General features: G+C 58.8%; 1 protein-coding gene across 6 annotated transcripts in view; it reads right to left on the reverse strand.

The window, feature by feature from the left end:
• DNAH17 (dynein axonemal heavy chain 17) overlaps nt 1-22,145 on the reverse strand; it is a 30,855-nt gene that overhangs the window by 1,764 nt on the left and 6,946 nt on the right. The window contains exons 21-78 of one of the 6 annotated variants that reach the window (XM_062010849.1): nt 21,770-21,992; nt 21,573-21,689; nt 21,381-21,467; nt 21,133-21,285; nt 20,441-20,689; nt 20,146-20,268; nt 19,579-19,926; nt 19,413-19,504; nt 19,140-19,266; nt 18,801-18,953; nt 18,298-18,423; nt 18,081-18,188; nt 17,810-17,941; nt 17,351-17,511; nt 17,108-17,264; nt 16,623-16,727; nt 16,097-16,254; nt 15,536-15,674; nt 14,890-15,117; nt 14,606-14,743; nt 14,396-14,528; nt 14,005-14,132; nt 13,768-13,916; nt 13,334-13,616; nt 13,055-13,228; nt 12,215-12,422; nt 11,953-12,118; nt 11,776-11,878; nt 11,535-11,682; nt 11,147-11,238; nt 10,824-10,985; nt 10,534-10,698; nt 10,210-10,401; nt 9,595-9,861; nt 9,036-9,197; nt 8,719-8,952; nt 8,421-8,585; nt 8,214-8,309; nt 7,918-8,135; nt 7,573-7,780; nt 7,306-7,421; nt 6,810-7,002; nt 6,489-6,724; nt 6,247-6,369; nt 5,601-5,805; nt 4,966-5,130; nt 4,741-4,881; nt 4,433-4,603; nt 4,219-4,341; nt 3,668-3,861; nt 3,439-3,587; nt 3,211-3,338; nt 2,859-3,086; nt 2,177-2,368; nt 1,487-1,666; nt 989-1,171; nt 296-478; nt 22-165 (exon numbers count right to left, since the gene is read on the reverse strand). In XM_062010849.1, coding sequence (XP_061866833.1) covers nt 22-165; nt 296-478; nt 989-1,171; nt 1,487-1,666; nt 2,177-2,368; nt 2,859-3,086; nt 3,211-3,338; nt 3,439-3,587; nt 3,668-3,861; nt 4,219-4,341; nt 4,433-4,603; nt 4,741-4,881; nt 4,966-5,130; nt 5,601-5,805; nt 6,247-6,369; nt 6,489-6,724; nt 6,810-7,002; nt 7,306-7,421; nt 7,573-7,780; nt 7,918-8,135; nt 8,214-8,309; nt 8,421-8,585; nt 8,719-8,952; nt 9,036-9,197; nt 9,595-9,861; nt 10,210-10,401; nt 10,534-10,698; nt 10,824-10,985; nt 11,147-11,238; nt 11,535-11,682; nt 11,776-11,878; nt 11,953-12,118; nt 12,215-12,422; nt 13,055-13,228; nt 13,334-13,616; nt 13,768-13,916; nt 14,005-14,132; nt 14,396-14,528; nt 14,606-14,743; nt 14,890-15,117; nt 15,536-15,674; nt 16,097-16,254; nt 16,623-16,727; nt 17,108-17,264; nt 17,351-17,511; nt 17,810-17,941; nt 18,081-18,188; nt 18,298-18,423; nt 18,801-18,953; nt 19,140-19,266; nt 19,413-19,504; nt 19,579-19,926; nt 20,146-20,268; nt 20,441-20,689; nt 21,133-21,285; nt 21,381-21,467; nt 21,573-21,689; nt 21,770-21,992 — 9,631 coding nt within the window. Of the gene's footprint in view, nt 1-21; nt 166-295; nt 479-988; nt 1,172-1,486; nt 1,667-2,176; nt 2,369-2,858; nt 3,087-3,210; nt 3,339-3,438; nt 3,588-3,667; nt 3,862-4,218; nt 4,342-4,432; nt 4,604-4,740; nt 4,882-4,965; nt 5,131-5,600; nt 5,806-6,246; nt 6,370-6,488; nt 6,725-6,809; nt 7,003-7,181; nt 7,274-7,305; nt 7,422-7,572; nt 7,781-7,917; nt 8,136-8,213; nt 8,310-8,420; nt 8,586-8,718; nt 8,953-9,035; nt 9,198-9,594; nt 9,862-10,209; nt 10,402-10,533; nt 10,699-10,823; nt 10,986-11,146; nt 11,239-11,534; nt 11,683-11,775; nt 12,423-13,054; nt 13,229-13,333; nt 13,617-13,767; nt 13,917-14,004; nt 14,133-14,395; nt 14,529-14,605; nt 14,744-14,889; nt 15,118-15,535; nt 15,675-16,096; nt 16,255-16,622; nt 16,728-17,107; nt 17,265-17,350; nt 17,512-17,809; nt 17,942-18,080; nt 18,189-18,297; nt 18,424-18,800; nt 18,954-19,139; nt 19,267-19,412; nt 19,505-19,578; nt 19,927-20,145; nt 20,269-20,440; nt 20,690-21,132; nt 21,286-21,380; nt 21,468-21,572; nt 21,690-21,769; nt 21,993-22,145 lie in introns of those variants that run through there. The other 5 variants (XM_062010843.1, XM_062010845.1, XM_062010844.1 and 2 more) reach the window with 5 other exon arrangements.

A 22,145-nucleotide genomic window follows, 5' to 3' on the forward strand; every position in this document is an offset into this window, starting at 1 on the left:
GCGGCTCCTGTCTGTGCTCACCCTGGCCCGCAGCAGCAGGTCTGTGTACCAGGCGCCCAGGCCCAGCAGCGAGGGGTAAGCGTAACGCGTCCAGGAGGCCGGGACTGTGTTGTAGAAGAGAGCGTGTGACAGCTCCTCCATGTCAGCTGTGATCGTCAGCTCGCCCTGGGGAGGGGAGGAAAGGCTGAGCCATGTCAGCCGAGCCCAGCCAGGCTGCAGGGAGGGTCTGGGCTCGGGCTGACCACGGAGCAGGGGCTGGGAGGGGGATCAGCCCTCTGCCAGGGACACCACGTACCTTCAGTCCCAAGTCCAGCTCCTTCAAGGAGCGCCTCATCTCATGGGTCAGGATGTTCATCCTCTCACATTCCTGGAAGGCAACTACTATATAGGGGGTCTTGTCTGCTGCTTTTGCCATGATCTCTGCCATGTTGAACGGTTCGGGCAGCTTCTCCATGATGTCGTCAAGGACCGACTTCACCTGGAGAGAACACCCCATGCAGCTGCTCATCTCAGGAAGAGCACTGCGGGGTCAGCACTTGCTGACTCACATTTGCTGTCTTTGTGTTTTCTCGTGCTTCCTCCTCTGTTACTAGAACTCTGTTCTTTTACTGACTGCTCTTGGCTCACAAAAAGCTGCAGCTCTTTTGCTGGCCAGGAAGGTGAAGCTGCAGCCACAGGCTGTAAATTACAGTCAAGCCCAGGAGAGGCAGGAGGAGGAGTTTTCTTTTTTTCCCCAGTAGTGGCCACCACCAGTGGGAGTCACTGAGCCTGCTCCAGCTGCTGAGCACGCAGCCTGGGCCCTGTGTCCCGGGGCATCTCATCCCCAGTGACCTCCGGAGACCCCTGCCCTTACCCGAGCTGTGGGGCAGAGGGGGCCGGGCAGCAGCTGGGGTGTCTCTGAGATGCTGGAGGATGCAGCTCATGTCATACGAGCTGGGTGCCCGGCTCCTGCCTGGGAGTGAGGTGAAGAGGCAGAAGCTGTACTTGCCTTTTCCTCCCGGGAGACGCCTGAGCCTCCGGCAGCGTCCGACTCCTTGGGCTGCATTTCCAGCACGGTCTGCAAGAGCCGGTCGGAGGTGACGGTGAGGAAGCCAATCTCGGCGTTGGGGTGGAGGCCGTACAGGTAGGGGCTCTCGGGGGGCAGGTTGTCGTCGATGTACTGGTGGTAGCCCTGGGCAGGGGGCACAGCAGGCGCTCGCCTCAGCTCGGGTCCGTGCCGGCAGCGCGGTGCTGCGGCGGCCGTGGAGCTGCCTCACAGTGCCCCTGGTGCTTCACACACGGCTGCTTTGCCTTGTGCAGGATGTTTCTGTGCTCACATCTTACCTAAGTTTTTCCCTTACCCACCCCCAGCCACAGGAATGACTTTTGCGGTGATTCTGCATGTTCCAGGGTGTTGAAACTCCCCCACCATTCCGCCCTGGTGACCGTAAGGGAACTCCGACTAGTGCCCATTTATCCACAGCTACTCACAGTGTTAGTCTCTTACCTTGTAATCCAGGCTGGGAGGAATCTGAAAGCCTGGAGCCAAGTACACCTCCCCTTCCAGCATCTCCTCACAGATGTATTCGCTCAGGTACGTCCGACACAGCCGGCGGTCCCAGTCGTCCGTGATGTGGCCCCCGTACATGATCTCACCAAAGAGGTACCGGAGATCATCCCACGGTACCTGCAAGGAGAGGCTGCTGTGGAGTTTCAGGGTGGCTTCCAGGAGTCCTCTGCAGCCTGAGGCCCTGTGTCAGGTGTCTCTCCTGTTTGCCCACAGATTTCACCTTCTCCCTATGCTTTGAACCCCCAGCATCCCCTCTTTGTTCAGACCAACACTTGATCCCACTTGTGAGGTCAGGTGAAAGCAGGACTCTGCTCAGGGCGAGACCTGCGTGCCACCCATTGCACCTGCACACTTGGGGCAGGTTTTGCCTTTTAGGGAGGAAGTGATTTAAAAGAACCAACCCATGAGCCAGAGCAGGCCTTTGGCCCAGCCTGGTGCTGGGCACTCGCTTCCACCCAGCTCAGTCTGTACCGTGCCCTGGCAGAGCCTGTGGGCAGCTCCAGAGAAGGATCTGCTGGCCTTGCTCTGGCCTCAGGTAAAAGCCTCTGTGCACCAACCAGGTGAATGCTTTCACAAAGGGTGGTGGTCACAGTGTGCTCTGTGCCGAGGTCACCACGACAGCCTCACCTTGGGGTTTGCCTCCAGGTAGTTGTAGAGCACGTTGATGGAGATGGTCAGGTCCCCGTTGTTGAAGGGGTAGGGTCTGTTCCAGCCCTGGGCGCCGAACTTGCGCCGCTCAGCCACCACAGCGTGGAAGTAACAGAGAGCAAACAGGATGCATTTGAACTCGATTTCTTTGCTGCACATCTCTAACGTGTCCTGCAGTGGAATGGAAAGGATAGTGTGGGTGGTGGAGTGTTGCTATCAGCCATCCCTCAGCTGAAGAACAGGTGATTAACAGGTGATGGCAAAGGAGAAGTGAAAACTGTTAAAAAAACAAGCATCAAATGGTCTTGTAAAGATCTGCTGGTTGGGTACATTTGGCACTCATTTGTTTATAACAATATTAGGAATTCACCCTCCCATGCTGCTTGTTTGTAGCAGCAGCCTTCATCAAGGGGAAGGGCAGTAGGAAGGCAGCACCTTCCCTGCTTGTGGAACCCCGGGGCAGCTCTAGTGCCCCCTGAATCCCTCCTGACAAGTGGAGGTCTCTGGACAACTCCAGAGGTTGTGCCTGGGGGACTCCTGGCACAGGGCTGTGTCTGCAGGGAGGCCCCAGGGGTGCTCAGCCCCTTAAACCCCAGGACAGGGTGAGCCAAAGGGGCTGCAGGGCTGGGGCCGTGCCCAGTGGGGCTGTCGGGGGTGGTACCTGGGTGAAGAGGTCGAGGGCTTTGTGCACGTTGGCGTACATGCCCGTCGGGGGCTCGTTGGTGATTTTGATGGCGTCTTCCAGCAGTCCCTGGGGGATGATGTGAGCCTCGGGGCTGGCGGCAGGCTCGGCGCTCATGAACACACGGTAGTCGCTGTGGCTGTCCAGGCTGTGCTGCTCCACCGTCTTCTCCAGCGTGCCCAGCCACCGGGCTACCAGGTGGATGTTCTGCAACAGGAACCCTTCCTGCACTGCTGGGCCTGAAGCACAGCCCCGGGGCTGCCCCGACGTGCTCCATCCCACCCCATCCCCGCCCAGGTGCCGTCAGGGCTGTGTCCCTCTGGCCCCGAACCTGCAGGATGACCCAGTGGCCCTCGGCAGCTGCCACCTCCAGGGCTTGTTCTGCCACGGCCTCCTGGCCCTGTCCCAGCGACACGTTGTGGATCCTCCCGTTGTCGATGGTGAAGTTCAGGGTTCTGCCTGGGGAGGGAAGAGGCCACCGCAGCGTCAGGCGCCTTCTCCCTTCGCCTGGGTACGGAGCTGGAGCTGCAGAGCTGCAGCCCTCGAGCGCAGGGCTCACCCAGGGCCTCCACGTCTTTCAGCGGGTCGACGCCGGGGGAGAGGATGAAGAAGAGGGGCGTGGAGGGGCTGCTCTCCTTGTACGCCTTGGACAGGTCAACGCTCCTGCCTTCCACGAACCTGCTCCCCATCTTCTCTTCTACAAAGTTCCTACAGGAGAACAAAACCATGCTGCAAGGAGCACGGGGGGTGCTGGTGCCGGGAGGGCGCCGTGCCGCCTGCCCACGCACCTGATGGCGTAGGTCATCCTGTCCGGCCGCATGCACCGCAGCATGCACAGCTTCTGCACAGCTGACTTGTTCTTCCACTCCTGGGGGAACACTTCCTTCTCCGGCACCTCGGACTCCACAAACTTCTTCCACCGCTTGGCCGAGCCCTTGATGTCACTGTCCAAGTTCCTGAACTCTTCCATTTCCGAGAGCACCTTCAGGTCCCGCAGAGAAGAGCTAAATCATTCCTGGGCTCTGCTCGCCCTCGGGGACCCTGGGCTCAGGATCCAGGGTGCCAGACCTGCCCTGTGCTGGGCACGGCTGCACTGGGGCTCCCAGGGGCATCTCTGTGAAGGTCCCCGCAGTGAAGGGGGGATGCTGCTCATGGTGGGACACAGTTCAGACACCCTGAGCTCCTGGGTGAGGAGTTGTGGACACTTGACAGTCCAAACACTGCCAAGACACAACCTCACCTGCCTGTCCCTGCTGCACAAGCAAGCTGTCCCTGCATCCCCTCAGGGCTGAGTGCAGACCCCTGTGCCAACATTGCATGGGAGTCGGTGCAGACCAACCTTGATGCCACCCCAGCCCTGGGGCTGCAGGAAGTCCACGGGGGACGTGACACCGGCCTTGGAAGGGAAGCGCAGAAGAAAGTCCAGCTCTGCTGGGTTCACTTCTTTCTTGATTGCCAGGACCTGGCAGGTTGAGAGCAGAACCATGTGTCTAAACCATCAATCTCATGCACAGTATTGGACAATGGAAGCCCCAAACCTTTGGCTGAGTTACCTGGAAGGTGACCTGGGCCAGGAATATGAGTTTGTCTCTCTCAAACAGCCCCCGTGCAGTGTACACATAGACTGAGTAGGTGATCTCCTCCATCAGGTTGATCACCCTTTGCTTGATGTCCTCGTCGGGGGCCGTGCGCTGAATGGCTTTCTCAAAGACCCTGTTGAATGCCTGCGGAGGAGCCGGGGGCAGCTCAGCTGCTGGGGCTTCTGTGAGCAGCGGCAATGCTAAACCACTGACTCACTGAGCTCCCTCCACCACCCCCTCCTGCCCAAACCAACCAAGTCCCTGCTTGCTCCCTATCTTACCTTGAGAGAGAACTGGTACATGAGGTTGATCTTGTTGAGGTCACTCAGGATGAAGTACAGCAGGGACGCTCGCTCTGCCGCTGGCCTGTAGTTCTCTCTAGCGACGTTAATTTGGACCTCGGTGACTTTTGCTTCTTTCACCTTGATGCACGTGAAGGTGGGTGTTACCCAGCATCCCAGCCTCCCGCTGCCCCTGCAGCACCAGCTCTGCAGCAGCTCGCTCACCTTTTCCTCAATTTCCATGGCCGTGCGCTTCGTTGTTTCCAGGTTCTCCACCAGCGCCGTGTCCCCCAGGAAGTTCCCCGTGGCAGCAGACAGCCGGGCGAGCAGGGAATCCTCCAGCTCCTTCAGCCTGATCTTGAACTCGTTCTGGCTCTTGGTGAGGTTTGCCTACAACAGCAGAGCCCCGTGGAGACGCGTCATGCAAGAGCCCGCGGCGAGGCTCTGGCATCCATCGCTGTCTCACTAACGACCCGCGTGTGGCAGACCGTGGCCCATCGACAGCTCTGCTCATCTGCTTTGTCTTCTGCCGGTTACAGACTCTCCCTTCACAAATGCAGCCCAGCAATTTGTAAATACACCTTGGTAGAGGCACCGAGGTACCTGTCAGCTGAGTTACGGGTCTCAGAACCCAGTCAAGCTTCTCGTGCTGTTGCTGCAGCGCTGATGTGGGAGGAGGGTGGACGTGGCCCCTGCTGGGACCCGCAGCCACCCGCACACGTGGCAGCTCTGAGCGGGGCTTGCTCAGCTCTCCATGAGCAGCAGCAGTGGCAGGGAGGCGGGATCTCGCTGCTCGCTGCCAGCAGAGCTCCTGCAGCTGCCCTGGGCCACGCGCTGCTGCCCACTCGCTGTGTTCCTACCTTCAGGGTCTCCAGGTCTGGCCGCTCTTTGGCCACCACGGCAGCCAGGAGCTGGTCCTCCAGTCCCTCCCGGGTCACCAGGAAGTTGATGAGGGTGCACTGAGCCTGCACCTCTGGCTTGTAGTGAGGGTTGGAATACTTGGTGTGCAGAATCAGGCGGAAGTGCGGGTGATACTCCACTTCTTTATCTCCAATCCTAATGTATCTGTTCAGTTAATTGAACAAATTAACTTACCTACTGGGCAGTAACTTGTCACAGGCAGAAGCCTGCAGCCTATGTGCTGACCCCAGATGCTTGAGGTGAGTTTCTCTGGTTGGGAAAAGTTGCAGCAAGGGCCAAACTGCTGAAAGAACCCATCAGGGCTGGGGTCTCAGTTTATCACACCCTATTGCAGATGCACAAGGGAACAGGCTCTTCTTAAACCACTAAATGACCTGGACTCTGCAGACCAGAACATTCTGAAATGTCACATCAATTACAAGTATCTTCACTGGGAAATACCCAGAGAAAAGCAGGGGATGTGGCCAGAGGCTCTCATCTGCCTCCCTGAAGGATCATCAGAGGGGCAGCGTCATGCAAGGGGCATAAATGTGGGGGCTCAGAGCAGGTGAAGGTGCCTGGCAGCAGAGGATGGGCTGTGCTGACCTGCCCTTCTTGGTGGTGTTCCTGCCCAGGAGGTTGTCCAGCACCGGCTCCACCGTCTCACCGACATCCTCGATCAGCAGCGTCTGTCCTTCGGAAACCGCCCGCTCGATGGTCTCCAGGTAACTGCGGCCGAGAGGAGGGCGGTGCGGCACGGGCTGAGCAGAGGCTCCCGCAGAGCCTGTGGGTGCCCCGTGCCGCCGCTCCAGCCTGAGCCCACAGCCACCCCGCAGCCCCTGACCCACCTCCTCTGGCCCAGGCGGATGGCCTGCAGCTCCTCCTTGTACTTGTTCTTGATCCACTTGATGCCCTGGAGCTGAGCGTCCACCACCAGGGGCCAGCGCTGCGTGTTGCACAGGATGGTGGCATTCTCGGTGGACGTGCGGTCGCTGGGCAGACCCTGGTTGTTCCAGGCAGCCACGTCGGCCGTGTCTGTGAGGAGGCTGAGGGGGTCCAGCCCTGGCGTGGTGGGGATGGGCACCTGCCGGGCACAGGACGTTGGGTGCCCGGCTGGGAGGAGTGGGAGCCCCTCGGTGCACCCCGAGACAGGGCCTGTGGCCACTCACCGCCAGCCTGCCGAGGAAGGGGATCCAGTGCTTCTCCAGGAGCTCAGCCCTGTACTTCTTGGTGAAGTAGCCGAGGTAGGACACGAAGGCAGAGATCAGCAGCACATCTCCGCACAGGGTCTGCTCCTGCTCTCTCAGCATCTCCACTGACTCAGCCCAGCGCACGTTTTCGGATGCCAGCCCCCCGATGAGCCTGGGGGGAGCAGAGGGGATGGGGGCTGCAGTGGTGCCTCTGCAGGGCTGGGGGGACTTGGCCCTGATGCCCCAGAGCAGCCCAGCTGCCCTCAGGACTGTCCCACCTCTGCTGGGCTGCCCTTACCCGGGGTGCACGGCTCCACGGCTGCATCCCCCCATTTCTAGCCCAGTCCATACCTGGGGTTTTTCTAACGTGGGGAGGATGTGGGGGGCTCTGATGCTTCCCTGACCGCTGTGTCACAGGGCAATGCCAGCGAGCAGCAGAGTCGCAGTGCTCCTGGAGCCGCTGTTTGCGTGGTACCTGTTTGCCAAGGTGATGACTCTGTTGGTCGCATCAGCCTCCTGCTGACATTTGATTTTTTCAGCTGTAGCTTTCTCAAATTCTGCCGTGAGAGCTGCCAGGTTGTTATTCAGGTCCTTCGAAACACAACACATCCACAGTTGCCTCCCGCAGCCTGCAGGAGGCTGCCAGAGCAGGAGGGAGCTTTGCAGCAGCCCCTGGGCGCTGACACGGCTCCTGCTCTGGGCGGTTCTGGCCGTGTCCGTGTGCTGCGGGGAACACACTTACAGCAACTTTGTTCTTAATGCGACGGAGCTTGTCCTGCGCCTCGGCCAGCTCGGCGTTGGCCTCCTCCAGCGCCTGCCTCTTGGGCTCCACCTCGCAGTACACCTCGTAGAACCGGACGATGTTGAGGCACCAGGAGCACAGGCCTGCAGCGGCCGTGGACTTGGACATGATGAACTCGGGATCGAAGGTGGGGTCGGAGCGGTAGGGCCTGGGGCAGGAGGAGACGCTGCGCCACGGCCCCGGCTGCGGTGGGCGGCAGTGGGGGAGAGCGGACGCCTGGGTCCTGCTCCTGCCCCCCATCCCCCTGCGCCTGCTGGGGAGGGCTGGAGGCGTCTGTGGACTCACTGGAACGCCTTGAGGCACGGCTCGGGGATGTGCTCCTTGTCAAACTTCTTCAAGCTGTCAAGGAAAGTGTCTACTTTCCCCATCATGACTTTTGCTGCCTTCCAGCTCTTATCCTTCGGTATCTTGCCCTTGGGCGCCGTCAGGACCATCACAGCTGCTGTCACGTTCACCACCGCCTGCGGCGGGGACCCGAAGGACTTCAGCTCTGTCAGGTTGTTCTGGGAAGGTACCAGGGGGACACTGAGCATCACTCCAGCACCACCCAGGGACCCGCCTCCCACTGAGGCGTTGCCCACCTTGTTGAGTGTGTCGAGGGCCTCCTGGGCAGCCACGAGTGCCGGCTCTGCTTTCGCCAGGTCAGTCTCACAGGCTCGCTGCTTCTCAGCCACGTTCTGGGGAGGTGAGGGCACAGGACAGCGTGAGCAGCCAGAGCTGACAGAGCTTGTGCTGCCCCATCCCGTGTTGGACCCTGGCACACCAGGCACCAGCTCAGCACCACACACCTTGTTGATGGCCTCGACCTTCATCTCTTCCTCATCAGCGATGGCTTTCTCCTTGCTGACCTTCTCCGTCTCGACACCCACCACGTGGATCAGTTTATCTGCATCCTCGTTCTTCTGCTTCAGCTCTGCCTCCTGGACCGCCAGCTTGGCTTTCAGGTCATCCACCTTGATGGGAGTAGAAACGGGACAGATCAGAGGGCTGGCCCTGCCAAGCCCTGCCCAGCCTCACAGCGGTGGCTCGGCCTGGCTTGGGGCCCTCACGGCCACCCTGACCATAAGTGATGCTGCAGACAGGCACCTGTGACGTTGTGCTCTGCAGCTTTGTCAGCCCCTTCTCCAGCCTCTCGATCTTGGCAGTGAGCTCGCTCCGTTTCTTCGACAGCAGGTTTTGGTAAAGCTTTATCTGCTCCAGGAAGGTCTTTGGTGTGGTGTAATTGTAGCGTCTCTCTGTGGCCAGGTAGGTCTTGGACATCTCCTTAACGCTCATGTGGACGTAGGACATGAACTGGCTGATGGAGACCTTGACCTGGGGCTGCACCAGGAGCACACACAGTGAGATGTTCTGCCAGGAGCAGGCTGAGCCACGGCACGCCCTGACCCGGGGTCCCAGCTCACCTCGATGTCCCCCGTTTCCTCCAGGAACCTGCTGCTGACGGACACCAGCGCGTCCTCCGGCCACTCGTGGAACCAGTCGATGGCCGTGCAGTTGACCACAGCTGGGAACCTCCGTGCCCGCACCCGCAGGGTTGAGCCCACGGGGGAGAAGCAGAGGATGACCTGGGGCAGAGTGATGCCTCCGTCACCGTGGGTGCTCTGAGGGACAGCAGGGCTTTGCCTCCCACCACTGACTCCATTTCCCCGTACACAGGAGCTGGTCTGTGACTGTGCTCTCTGCGCCTCTCAGCGGGGCTGGGCCAGCACCCATGGGCTCTGGCACTGTGTGTGTGTCAGTGCACAGCCCAGCACCCGCTCACAGCTGTGGAGGCGGCTCAGCACCCTCTGTCCCATGGCAGAGAAATGTGTGGGTGTGAAGAGCTGCACTGGTGGCTGGGGAACCTTTGAAAACACCTTTTGCCCAAACCCATCACTGTGTAATGAACCCACAGGTTTGTGTGTCCTGTCTGCAAGGAGGTTTTGGCTTGGGGAAGCACCGACCCCCCGAGCGAGCGCCCACCTTTAACTGCCGCCTGACTTTTTCTATGAACAATTTCCAGCAGTTTTCCCTTGTGTCTTGCAGCCCAAGGAACTTCACTTGGGGCCTCATGGCACTGATAATGCTTTCCAGGTCATCATCCTGAAAGAGCCCTGGCACCTCCCCAGATGCCAAGAAGTCATTGATTAGGACCAGGAACGATTCGTCAGCAACTTGGGAGTCTGTCATCAGGAACACGGTGGGGATGTTCTTCACGGCTGCCTTCATGTACTGGGAGGCAAGGTCCAGCTGGAGCAGGAGAGGAACTGTCACCCATCTCTTCTCAACCTCCCAAGCTGCTCTCCAAAGTGGCTGGTTCAGCTCAGCCTGGTGTCCCTGGGCCGCCCAGAGCCAGGAGATGCCTTTGGGAAGGTGCCATGGGCTGCCTGCACCACTCCTGCCCATCCCTGGCCAGGGAAACACCACAGCCTCTTGGGACAGGACTTGTGGGTGTTTGGAAGGCCCCTTTGAGCAGATCACAGAGTGACGAGAGGAGAGCAGAGCCCTGCACACCCGCCCTGGCCCCGGAGCCACCTCAGGGCTCAGCCCTGCTCCATGTTTGCAGGATCTCTCCTGGGAGCTGGAAGCTGCTCTCACCTTCAGGTCTGGGATGCCATAGCCTTTCCTCAGAGTAATCTGAAACACGTCCAGACTGCTGATGTAGGCTGCCAGCCGCGCCAGGCTCTGCTTCCCACTGCCTCCCACCCCCACCAGCAGCGCGTTGCCCCGGGGGGACTCCAAGATACGACTGATTCTGCAAATGTGAGACACGGCATCTTCAAAGAGCACCTGAGGAAAACAGGAGGGGAGGGTTTGAGAGTCCAGATCACAGCAGGAAAAGCAGCAAACAGACCCGAGTGAGAGCAAAGCAGCAGCATGTCTGAGGTGCCCTGGCGCAGAGCTGCCTGCGGTGGCACTCACCAGGTTCATGGCTGCGTTCATCTCGTTGTAGCTGTCCAAGGCATCCACCAGCAGTTTGTTCAGAGCCGGCCAGCTCGGCACTGGCAGGTACTTGGGGTCCCCCATGCCCTGGGCAAAGTGGCAGTAGATGTTGGGCTTGGCAAACACCACATCTTTGCTGAGATCCTGGGGAAGGCAACGGCAGACACGGGGCTCAGCTGTGGGGCTCAGCCATGGGGCAGCGCTGCCCGTGCCCCACTGAGCCTGTGCTGGCAGCTCTGGGCACTGCCTCCTGTTACAGCACAACTTACATCAAAGAACTTCCTGCAGGTGTCTGCCAACATCTTCCCAAAGCTTTTCTGATCCTTTTCATCAACGAGTTTGTCTCCGTACACCCGCTCGGCTTCGTGCAGCCAGAGACGCACCAAGTCCATGGGACTCTTCAGGCATTCGGGGGTGGAGAACAGCAGCCCCTGACAAACACACGGACCCCTTAGTCCTCGGGGGTTATTTTACTGCTACTCAGAGCTGAGTTTAAAGGCTGCCCTTAGAAGAGGTTGTGGTATGCTGCCAGGATGCTTGATGAAAGAAGGAAAGGAATGGGGCCTATTAGAGGAAACAGCCCTCCCAGTACCTGGAAGATGCTGGAGAGGTCCCGGAGGTTGAAGAGGTAGTGGAACTTGATGGCTGTTGGCAAGAAGGTGGAGGCGACTGTCTGGTGGAGGGCTGTTGGCAGGAGACAGGGGTGAGTGGGTGGGCAGGTCCCAGAGCCCACAGTGGTCCCAGGGCTGGGCTCATGCTCCCCTCCATGAGCTGGGCAGTCAGGACAAGCCCCAGGTTTTAGCCTGTCGATTTCTAGGGCCAGGACACCGAGTTTGGAACATGAGTAGGAGACAGAGAAGAACTGAGGCTGATTTGGTGTGGTGCTGTGGTGCGGAAGGGCAGGGGGCTTGCAGGGTGGTTGGGTTTGCTGGTGGTGTGGGTGCATCCCCGGGGCTGATGCCAGCATGGCAGGGGCTCACCCAGTGCTGCTGCTACCAGCTGGGGCTGCAGGTTCTGGACAGCCGTGGGCATCCGCTGCAGGGCCAGGTGCTGAGCCAGGATGGTGCTGTACACGGTCAGCAGAGCCTCCTGCCCGGGGAAGCTCACGGCGAACACACAGAAGTGGCGCTGGGGCGAGGGGCAACTGTTTAGGTGGGAGCTGTGCCCCAGGGGGACTGCAACATCCCTCCCACATCCCATCCCACACCCGGTCCCGTGTACCTGCAGCCTGGAGTCGATGGTGAAGGACCCCGCAGTCGGGTTCATGCAGGCCACATACTGGCAGTTTTGAATGTCCTTCAGAGTCAGTTTGTTCCTGTCGTACCTGCACAGGGACAGGCACTGTGACACTTTCCCTGGGGATGGCCCCGCAGCTGTGGCCACTGGCCAGGCTCTCACCAGTGGCCGTGGTCCATGTGCTGCCGGATGAGCGTGTGCGGTGCCACCGTGCCATACTTGTCCACCTCTGGCATGTTCATGTCATCGATGAAGTAGATGAGCCTCTTGGTCCCGGGTGGGCCGTAGTTCCTCCCGGATTTCTTCTCCAGGGGCTTCTCAAGGACAGCTGCAGTGAGAGGAGCGGGTGGGCAGTGGGGCAGCGCCGTGGGGCCGCGTGGCACAGCCCAGCATGGGGCTGGCTGCCGGCTCGGGGCAGCCTTACCCTGCAGCATGGCCGAGGTGGTGTAGAAGTTAAAGGGCACGGACTGCACGAGGTACTCGTCTGTGCTGAGCGCTTCCAGCTTGTCCCGCATCAGGACCGACTTCCCCGTGCCCGTGTTCCCCACCAGCATCACCGGGCGCTGCTTCGCCATCAGCAGGTCCATGAAGTAGCGGATGCAGATGGTCTCGGTTGTGTGCACCACGGAGGCCTGGGGACAGGGGCCATCAGTCCCAGGGCTGCCTCAGGGCACGGGGCAGGAGCTTTGCCCTTCCCACAGTGCCCAGGGCGCTGACGGGCGCTGTGCTCCCTCCGTACAGACCTGCTCCCTCTCTAAAGCAAAACTCCTCACGTGCTTGGTTTTCTAAAGACTTTCTGACCAAAACTAAGAGCTGTTGGGAAAACACGTTGCTGACCTAGAACAGCAGAGCACCATTCCTGAAGCTGCCCAAGTGCCTTTGCTCAGCCAATGCACCCTCAGGGGAGCATTTCAAGACAGACACGTAAAGGTTTAAAGTACAGTTTTGCATTCAAGCAATAGTTACATTAGTTGTACATATCATTAGTGTGTACACATTGTATATGTTATATATATCATAGATATCATTATATACCACACAGATATTAGATATGGTATATATAGTATGTATGTACTATATATATAGAGAGGGAATATGCACGTGGAGAGTACACACATGTATGTATGTGTGTATAAATGTGTTTTATATCATCTATCTACATGTAAAATATTATTTTATGAGAATCTGTGGAGCCAGTGTTGCCCAGGGACAGACCACGGGGTAATCAATAAGCCACAGAGACACGGGAGCTTGTGGGAAGTACCTGTAAAGGGACTTCGGGATCCAGGGTGAACTTTGGCACTTTTTCAGTCCAGGGCATGAATTTCTTTGTTACCGGATCAATGAAATAATCAAAAATTGTCCCCGTGGAAGGAAACTTGACGGTTTTAAACTCATTCACCCACCACTTGCTGAACTCCAGGCGGTAATCCATGAGCTGGGAGGAAACAAACAGAAAATCTCAGCAGCTGGCCAATGTTCTGGCTTTAGCATTCCCTGGATGGGGAGATTTCCCAGGGATGAAGCTGGGCAGGAGCTGTACCTGGTCCCGGAACATGGCCCCTCCGAAGGCCCAGGTGCAAGCGAAGACGAAATAGAGCTCATAGAGCTCCCGGGGCGAGTCTGGCGGGACGGTCTGCGGCGTCAGGAGGCACTCCAGCAGGTACAGCACCATCTGGATAACTGACACCTCAGGGACCGGCGTGATCTTCTTGAATCCAGACTTGAGCTTCTCTAGGCACACCGGCAGGTACTTGTCAAAAAGGATCATCAAATTGGCCTTCTCAGACTGCACTGTCCTTGTCTCGATCCAGCTGGTCACAATGCTGCGGGAGAGATGGGCAGGGCTGTGGGTGAGCGTGTGGGGGCAGTGCCCATCCCGTCCCGTCCCATCCCGTCCCGTCCTGTCCCCTCCTGTCCCGTCCCATCCCGTCCCGTCCCCTCCCGTCCCATCCCATCCCGTTCCCCCGAGCTCACGGGTTCCAGCCCAGGTCCGTGGGGTTGATGTAGAGGATCCCTGCCCGGGACACGGTGGCCGGCGTGGCCGTCCGCAGGTGGCTGATCTCGAAGAGGAGCCGCATGGAGTTGTTGAGAGGGATGCGCTCGTTGCTGGCCAAGGTGAGGACCTGGGGAGAGCAGCCTGTCGTGGGGCGATGCCCTGGCCCTGGGGATCATCCCGAGCAAGCAGACCTCCCAGGATATGGTGGCACTGACCTTATTGTCATCCATGACTGTGTTCAGCGACTCGATCCACATGGGGTCAATGTCTCCATCGAGGATGATCCACTTGGGCCCCTCATGTGTGATGTTGGCCAGATCACGCATCATTGAGGAGAACAGACCTGCCCCAAAGACAGACACGTCCTTTGCAGCTCTTTCCACACACAGCACGTTTGCTGAGGGACGGGTGGGACTCTGAAACACTCTCCTCCTCCCTTACAACTCCAGCAAAAAGCCCCAAGGAAAGGTCCTCCCGTTCCTGCCACGGCATCACAGGTGTTTATGGCTTCACATTTTATGAAGGCATTTGCCTGTGCACAGGGGCTGCTGGAGGAAGGTTTGTGCCAGGTCCCACCTGGAGTAGGCAGCTGCTCAGGTGTCTCACCGTCCTTCCACTCTCGCGTGGCTGGATGAATAACCCCAAACAGCTCATCGCAGGTCACAGCCTTGGGGTCAAGGTCCACAGTGACCGGCTGCCGCTTCAAGCTCTGGTAGGTCTTGTTGAGTGACCTCAGCACCTACACAGAGGGGAACTGTGAGCCGTGGAGCTGCTCCCATGAGGGACCCGTGGCCTCAGGGAGTGTTTGGCTACTACCTGGGACTTGCCACAGCCAGTGTTGCCGATGACAAAGACCGAGTGTCTCACTCGCAGCAGCTCCTCCAGCTGCACCACCTTCAGCACAAAGCTCTCCTCCGGCTGCAGCTTCAGCTCCAGAATGGACTGCTTGATGACCTGGAGGGGAGCAGGAGCTGAGCACAGGCAGCTGTCATGGCCTCAGAGAGACCCTGGAGACAAACCAGCCTCCCCCAGAAGTGCCCAGGGGATCGTTGGCCTCTGGCCCCTGCCGGGGCTGGGAGGTCTCTGGTGCTGTCTCACACCTTCTCAAAGTCGAGGTCCCTCTTCCTGGGGATATCCAGTGCTGGGAACAGATCCCCTATCAGCCCCATGAAGACAGGTAAGTCATCTGTCACAATCTTGGGGATGTTGAAGTCTCGTAAAGCTCTCATCAGAACTTGGTCCTCGGCACAGTCAGGGTCCCCTCTCTTCAAGGAACCGGCCACCACCAACACGGACTTGATAGCCCGCAGACCCCAGTCATAGTGGTCCTGCCAAGAGGCAGCAGAAAGAATGCTCTAAACGAGGTTACAGAGGAATGTCCTTGTCCATCACCCCAGGCCCACGCAGTGCCAGCCAGACTGGGCTTAATGTGAGCTTGTGCACAAGCCAAGCCCAGGCAGCCACGGGCTGAACAGCAGCCCAACTCGCCTCCCTGTAAGCCACCCCTGCTGAGGTGAATATCTGTATGCTCTCATCCTAACTGGCTGTGTTCTATTCTGTTCTATTTTTGGACTTCCAGAAGGCAGAAATATGCCACCAGAGTGGGAGTGGTATTTGTACAGCCATAGACTTGTGCTCCAAACATCATCAGCACGTTGCTACCAGCAATTCCTACTGCAATCCCTCAGGTCTGGAATTCAAACCAACTCCTTCATCCTGAAGAACCCTGCAGTATTGTTAAATTACCTGTTTAGACAGTAGCTCTTTGCAGAGTGTGTACAAAGTAATGAACTTCCTTGCTAGAAGCTTAGCATCAATAAAACCTTCTGCAACAAGCATGATTTCACAGATCAGTTCGAAGTCTGGCACCACCATGGCACAGGGTCTGGAGATGAGCAGTGCAGGTTAGCAGGGCCATGGACAACCTCCACACACTCCTCACCCTCCCGCAGGCAGCAACAATTCCTGCCAGTTTTGACTACCAGTTGTACCCTACTTCTGTTAGCACCACAGAACTGGGAGCAGCATCTCTGGGACACCCCTTCCACCGATTGGATTTTAGCCAAAGATGGCAATTCGACACCTCGAGCACGCTCTTCCCCAGGCTGAGCCATCCAGCTCTCCCAACCAACCTCGGGCTCTGAGCAGGGCTGTCCTGAGGTGCCAAGTTGCCCCTGGCACAAGGGCCACTGGCACACACAGAGATGCTCGTTTGCGCTGGCAAAGGTCTCATTGTGGCTGTGGCACAGGAGTGTTACCGCAGCGGTAAATCTGCGCCGACACACCCCGACCCTCTGCCCGCGGTACCTGAACAGAGCTTTCAAGTTCTCGGGCAGTTCTGTCCGTCCTGCGTAGCCGGGGTTCATGGTGATGAACAGCCCAACCGAGGGCACCAGTGTGATCATCTCCCCAAGGAAATTGAACGTTTTCTTCTTGGCACGAATTGCATCCTGAACACATTTCACCTGCCGGGTGAGCAGAGCGTCGGGGTTGGTCGCCCTGCAGCTCCCTGACCCTGTGCTCAAGTAACTGGGCCAGGTTGCCAAGGCCCTGGCGGCAGAGCAATGCCGAGGTGATGGCAGAGCCCCCTTAGAGCAGCCACTGCCCAGGCACCGCCAGGTCCTGTCCACAGTGATAGGGGCAATGGGGCACTGGGATGGGACACAGCTGAGCTGTGAGATCTTAAACACACCCAGAGCCTCCCTCCTGCTGCACTCCCCCTTCAGCTGCCTCCCAAAATGACGCAGGGGAAACAGCTGCAAAACCTCTGGCAGCCAGGTGTAGCTGAGATGATGTGCAGCAGTCGGTGGGAAGCTCCAGGCTCTGACTGTACCTGCACAGCGATCACGGACAGAACCTCCACTGAAATGCGGTTGAACTCGTCGAAACAGCCCCAGGCACCGGTCTGAGCCAGGCCCTTGTAGATGTTCCCGCAGGACTGGGGAGAAAACACCAAGGCTCAGACCCCCAGCTTTTACATGGAGGCTGCAACATGGGCATTTGTTAAGGAAGCCCAAGTGCTGGGAGCTGCTCTTGCTTTTATAGTTTCTGTTCCCTGGGGAAATGCTCCACAGTGTCACAGCTCCCCAGGCTTCTGAGGACATGAGCTGGCTGCAGCCACAGTGGGATGGCACCAGGAGCTGCTGGTCACGTTTCTCTCTGGCAGTGGAGCCAGAGAGAGGAGAGCAGCTTCAGGACATTGGTGCTGGATGCTACAGCCTGGCATAGGGGCTCCTGAAAGAGGGTCCCTCTCCTTGTCATGGCAGACACCCCACACCTCTCATCTCCATGCCACCGTCCCGCTCCCTGGCAGCACACCTTGTAGTCCATCTGCTCGGAGCAGTTGAAGACATAGACCATCATGCCCACTGCCCGGCCCAGGTCCTTGGTGGTCTCCGTCTTCCCAGTGCCTGCGGGGCCGGCCGGGGCCCCCCCCATGTAGAGGTGGAGGGACTGTGTCAGGGTGATGTAGCACCTGTGGGGGGGACGGGCAGAGCTGAGCGGGGCCGTGGGGCCGGGGTGGGCTTGGGCAGCGGGAGGAGCGGGGGGCAGAGCCCGTACCGGTCCGTCAGCGGGGTGATGACCAGCCGCGGCGTGTTGCCCAGGTACTCGTAGGCGTACTGCAGCTGCGCGTCGCAGATGTTGGCGTAGCAGTGCCTCCCGCCCTCGTCCCAGCGGTGCCGCAGCTGCGACTGCCAGGTGAACGCCTGGGCGCTCTCCACCTGCGGAGGGCAGGCACCGGCACTGCCCACTCTGACCTATGCACCGAGCCCCGGATGCGCCTCGGGGACCGTCCCTCCCCGTGCCCGCGGTGCGCAGCCGGCGCTGGGCTTTGCAGCTCCCACCGAGCGCGGCAGGAACCACCAAAACTGCTCCTGGATCTGGCTCTGCGTGACACTCAGCCCGTGCTGCCCCTGATCTCCTGGCTCCCCTGACCCCCTCCATGCAGTTGGGATGCTTTGAAAATACCAGAAGCTCCAAGAAGCAAAGCAGGAGGAGCATCCCTCTGGTGACAAATACCTTCGCAAGGATCATTTTGGCCACAACGTCCCTGGCGTGGACATCGATGGTGCAGATTGTCATGATCTTCATCCTGTCCCCAGGATTCAGGTCCCCGATGAGCAGTGAAATCAGGGCGTTTAGCTGAGCAATCTGAGGAAGGAAAAATAATGAACAGGAAAATGGTCTCACACTTTGTGCATCTTCCTGTGCCCTCCTGGACTGGGTCTCGGCTCTCTGCAGCAGAGAGGGGCTGCAGGACAGCTCCAGCTCAGAGCTGAGGGATTCCAACCTGCTTTTTGTTGTAATCCTTCATGGCATTCTCGTAGCCTTCCTCCAGCCTGGAAAAGGCAATGCCGACCTCTGTGGTCCACCAGATCTGGGTGCATGTCAGAGCAACCTGCAGCAAGGGAGGAGAAAACAGCCGTGAAGGAAACACCCCATCCCCGGGCTCCCTGCTGGACCCTCCCCTCGCAGCCTGGCTCAGGGAGCCGCTGGGCAACCCCCACCTGTGCTGGGTAGTCAAACACCCACTGCTCCCTCGGCTTCTCCTCGTAGGTGAGCAAGGCCTTGGGGATGAGCTGCCGCAGGGTGCAGCGCATGCTCTCCAGCACCCGGTTCAGCCAGACCTCCACCTGAAGGGCCACATCCAGCACACCCTGAGCAAGCAGCTCGCAGCCGTGTCCAGTCAAGGCTGTGTCTGTGGCTGCAGGCAAACAGCTCCAGGCTGCTCTGTGCCACGAGTGAGGTCTGAGGGTGAACAACAGCCAAGGGACACACGCTGCGAGCACCCGAGGAGCTGTGGTGGGTTTATAGGACTGATAGTGCACCAGTGCTCTTCCACACTTGTAGTGCAGATCTCATTTCTGGGTTTTGAGGGGCTGAAAGGCTTTATGATTGCATTCCAAAACTGGTGCCAGGCTGCACAAGCAGCAAAAGGCTGATGCCCATCCTGAGTCTGCTCATCCTGAGCCTGCCCCTGCAAACAGAGGCTCCACAGAGCTCGGCTGACCTGGCCAGACAAGTCGCATTCTGCGTTGAGGGGCACACACTCCTTGTCCCTGCTGACCATCTCCAGCCCAACCTTCAGAGGCTTTTTGTCTGGACTCTTCTTGAAATTCAGTTTAGCCAAACTGTCAAACAGTTTGGGCAGATGTCGGGACACCTGAGAACAGAGACCCATCGGGCTCTGGGGCTGTGTCCCACAGAGGCAGCCCTTCCTGTGCAGCCCAGGGCAAGGGGCTACCAGGGTCCTGCTGTCTGTCAGGAGGAAGCTTATTTTAAACCTGCTATAACAATTAGCATGTGAGAGCCACAGGACTTGTCCCCACGCTTTACACACAGCCCGTACCTCCACTGGCTCGTTGCCATTAGATAAAATATCCAGCAGGTCTGCAGAGGAAACAAAGTAGAATCTGGGAAAAGCCAGCCTTTTGGTCTCAAGGTATTCGGCCAAAGCCTTCTCACAGACCGCCAGCCTAATGGAAGACAAGGGGAAAAGCCTGCAGTTACCCCCCAGGTGTTAACAGCCAGGCTGTGCTCGGCCCTTGTGCTGAGACAGACGCTGCTTTGGAGAAACCCCGCTCCTGCCCTGGCCCGAGAGCGGCTGGTGGTGGCCTCTCACCGTCCCTGCAGCTCCTCCAGCCTGCCCAGCAGCCCGGCCTTGTTGGTCACTTTGATCACGTTGGGAGTTTTCACCGCATCAGCCATTAATTCCTGCCACAGGAAAATGCTTCAGCTTTACCCAAACGGGTGGGGAGCTCCCGGGGGGCCTGGCGGGGGACAGGCACCTTGAAATCGCGATCAATGGCATCAAAACGCTTGGAGTCCTCCACCAGCTGACTGCGGATGTCTTCGGAGCCGATGAAGATGCTTTCCAGGTGACTCCACGTCCTCTGCACCTCAAACCAGATGCTGATGATGGAGTCAGCGGTTGACAGCTTCTGCTGCCAGTCTGTTATCTTCTGAAGGAAGAAGGTCAGGTGCTTGGAGGTCATCAGGTTCTGCAGCTGCACTTGGTTGTCTTCCAGCGTCTCGATGAGCACCTCGTCCGACTTGAGCAGCATGATGCCAGTCCTGGGGTGGGGCTCGTGCTCAAACTGCATCGTTGCCCAGGTAGTCTCCAGGGCGTTCAGCACCTGCAGTTGGGGCATGAGAAATGAGGTGGACTCAGTGGTGGTGAGTCCCAGACCCTGCAGAGAGGCAGGGACAGGAACGCCTCCGCTGGGGCACGAGCTCTGCGGGTGCTGCGCAGTGTGGGGACTCCAGCCCCCAGGAGCGGGAACACAGCGCCAACAGCCCCGGCCCCATGGCAGCAGCATGCTCAGCAAAGCGGGGCAGGGACTGAACCCCTTTACCTTCTCCATCGCTGCCTCTTTCACAGCTTTGTCCACGATGCCACGAACTTCATCCTCGAACTTGTGCAGGTTCAGCTGCAGCAGATCTGCGAGAGTTGTGTCCTTAGACATGGTGAAGGTCACCTGGAGCAGAACCAGCACCATCAGGGCACGGACTCTGTCAGAGAGGCAGCCCCACTGCTCACCCACATTAGCACCCATGATTAAAGACTCTACACAAATATCTGTGTACAGATCCCTGCTTCCCCTGGGGGATGCAAATCCCCAGAGCCTCTGGGGCCAGGGCTTGGAGCACCTCGGTTTCCCGTGTGAGCTCCTGCCAGTGCCGGTCCCTGATGGCCGGGTTCTGCAGCTCATTCACGGCGCGCAGGGACGTCATCATGTTCTTCACGCTGTTGTCCAGCCCTGTGAATGCATCCCAGCTTCTCATCTCCTTATCCAGACTCCGAATGTCTTTAGCAAATTTCTTACAATCGAGATCCATCTGCTCGACGTCGATGTCCTTCCACCTTGTGGTCTTCCAGTCATCAAAGTTGGTGTTAACCTGAATCCAGGAATGTGTGTGCACAGCCATTATTCCTGCTCACGATGAAAGCAACACACCCCGTGCCTGCTGCCCTGTGTAGCCATTGCACCGTGCTGGAGGGCACCAGCTCTAACGCTGTGACAACCTGTGTCTCAGCCCTTGGGGGTGCCAGAACAACTTAGCACCTTTAGTGCCCATGCTGGCAGTCTGCTGTCAAGTCCTTGCTGGGAGGTAGCGCTGGGCATCGTGCCCTGGTGCAGGGGCCAGCACCAAGCCCAGGGCTCCTGGTCACTGCCCTCAACTGCAGGTGGCTACCAGCAGCCACTGCCTGTGGCAGCTTGTCACGGCCTCAGGAACTTCCAAACTGTGAGGACCAGCCCAGCACAAGCCCATTGTGCACATCCCTGTGCTCCTGCCGCCTGCCCTCCCTGTTGTGCTGTCTCACAGACCGTGGCACGTACCAGGACAATCATGTCCCAGAGCTCCTTCAGCAAGTGCACCTCCCTGCGACACGCCTTGAGCTGCTTGTATTCTGGGACCAACACCTCAAACAGCCCGGCTGACTCGGCCAGGGCTGCCATGTCCCTCTCCATGGCTGCAATCCGCCTCTGTTGCTGCCCAGAGAAAACAAAAAGCTGTCAGCTGATGAGCTGGAGGTGGCCAGGCAGTGCCAGGGACAGCAGTGACCCTGCATCCTGCCCTTCCTCACCTTTTTCAAGGACTTGTAGGGGTTTGGGTCAGTGTATGAGAAAGGGGCTTTTTCCTGGAACCTCTCGCGGAAGGAGAGCTGCTGGACCTGTGAGGGGAGGATGGGGCTCAGGGGGAGCAGCCAGGGAGCAGCAGGGCCTTCCCAAAGCTGCCCAGAAGCCGCTCACTTGCCCCCAAGTCCCAGGACAGGCACCTCAAACTGCTGGCATTTCTTGTGGATGCTGTTGACCTCGATGGCTTGCAGAGGGGCCGCGCTCTGCTTGACCCGCAGGCAGAGCTTCTTGGTGGCATCCCAGTGCTCGGGGAGGTCCTGCAGCAAAGCACCACAGGGTGTTGGCAGCCAGCCCCAGGGAGCCCATGCCCAGCCCCCTGCACCCTGAAGCCACTCACGTGGAGCTGCAGGTGGATCTCCTCTGGCAGCTCATCTCCATAAGTGCTGAGCAGAGCAATTGTCTCCTTCAGGGGCTCAAACATGCTGTCGGTTGCTGTTTGCCTCTCCTTCACGCTCAGCAGCTGCTTCATCACCTCCACCAGCCCATCATAGTCTCCCTCCTTCAAAGGTTTACTCAAGCTGGCGTTTGTCTTTTGGATGAAATCCTTCAGCTCCTGGAGACTGGGAGGAAGGCGACGTCTCATCGAGTGCCCTGGATGGGCTCACAGTCACCCCAGGGCTGCTTGGGGCTTGCTCTGCAGGGCTTGGACCCTGGGACTTATCCCAGGGTGGGTGCCAGGCCCCTTCACCCACACTTCTGTGACTGCCCCATGG

The sequence above is a fragment of the Colius striatus genome, chromosome 18, assembly GCF_028858725.1.
Source record: "Colius striatus isolate bColStr4 chromosome 18, bColStr4.1.hap1, whole genome shotgun sequence".
Lineage (NCBI taxonomy): Eukaryota > Metazoa > Chordata > Aves > Coliiformes > Coliidae > Colius > Colius striatus.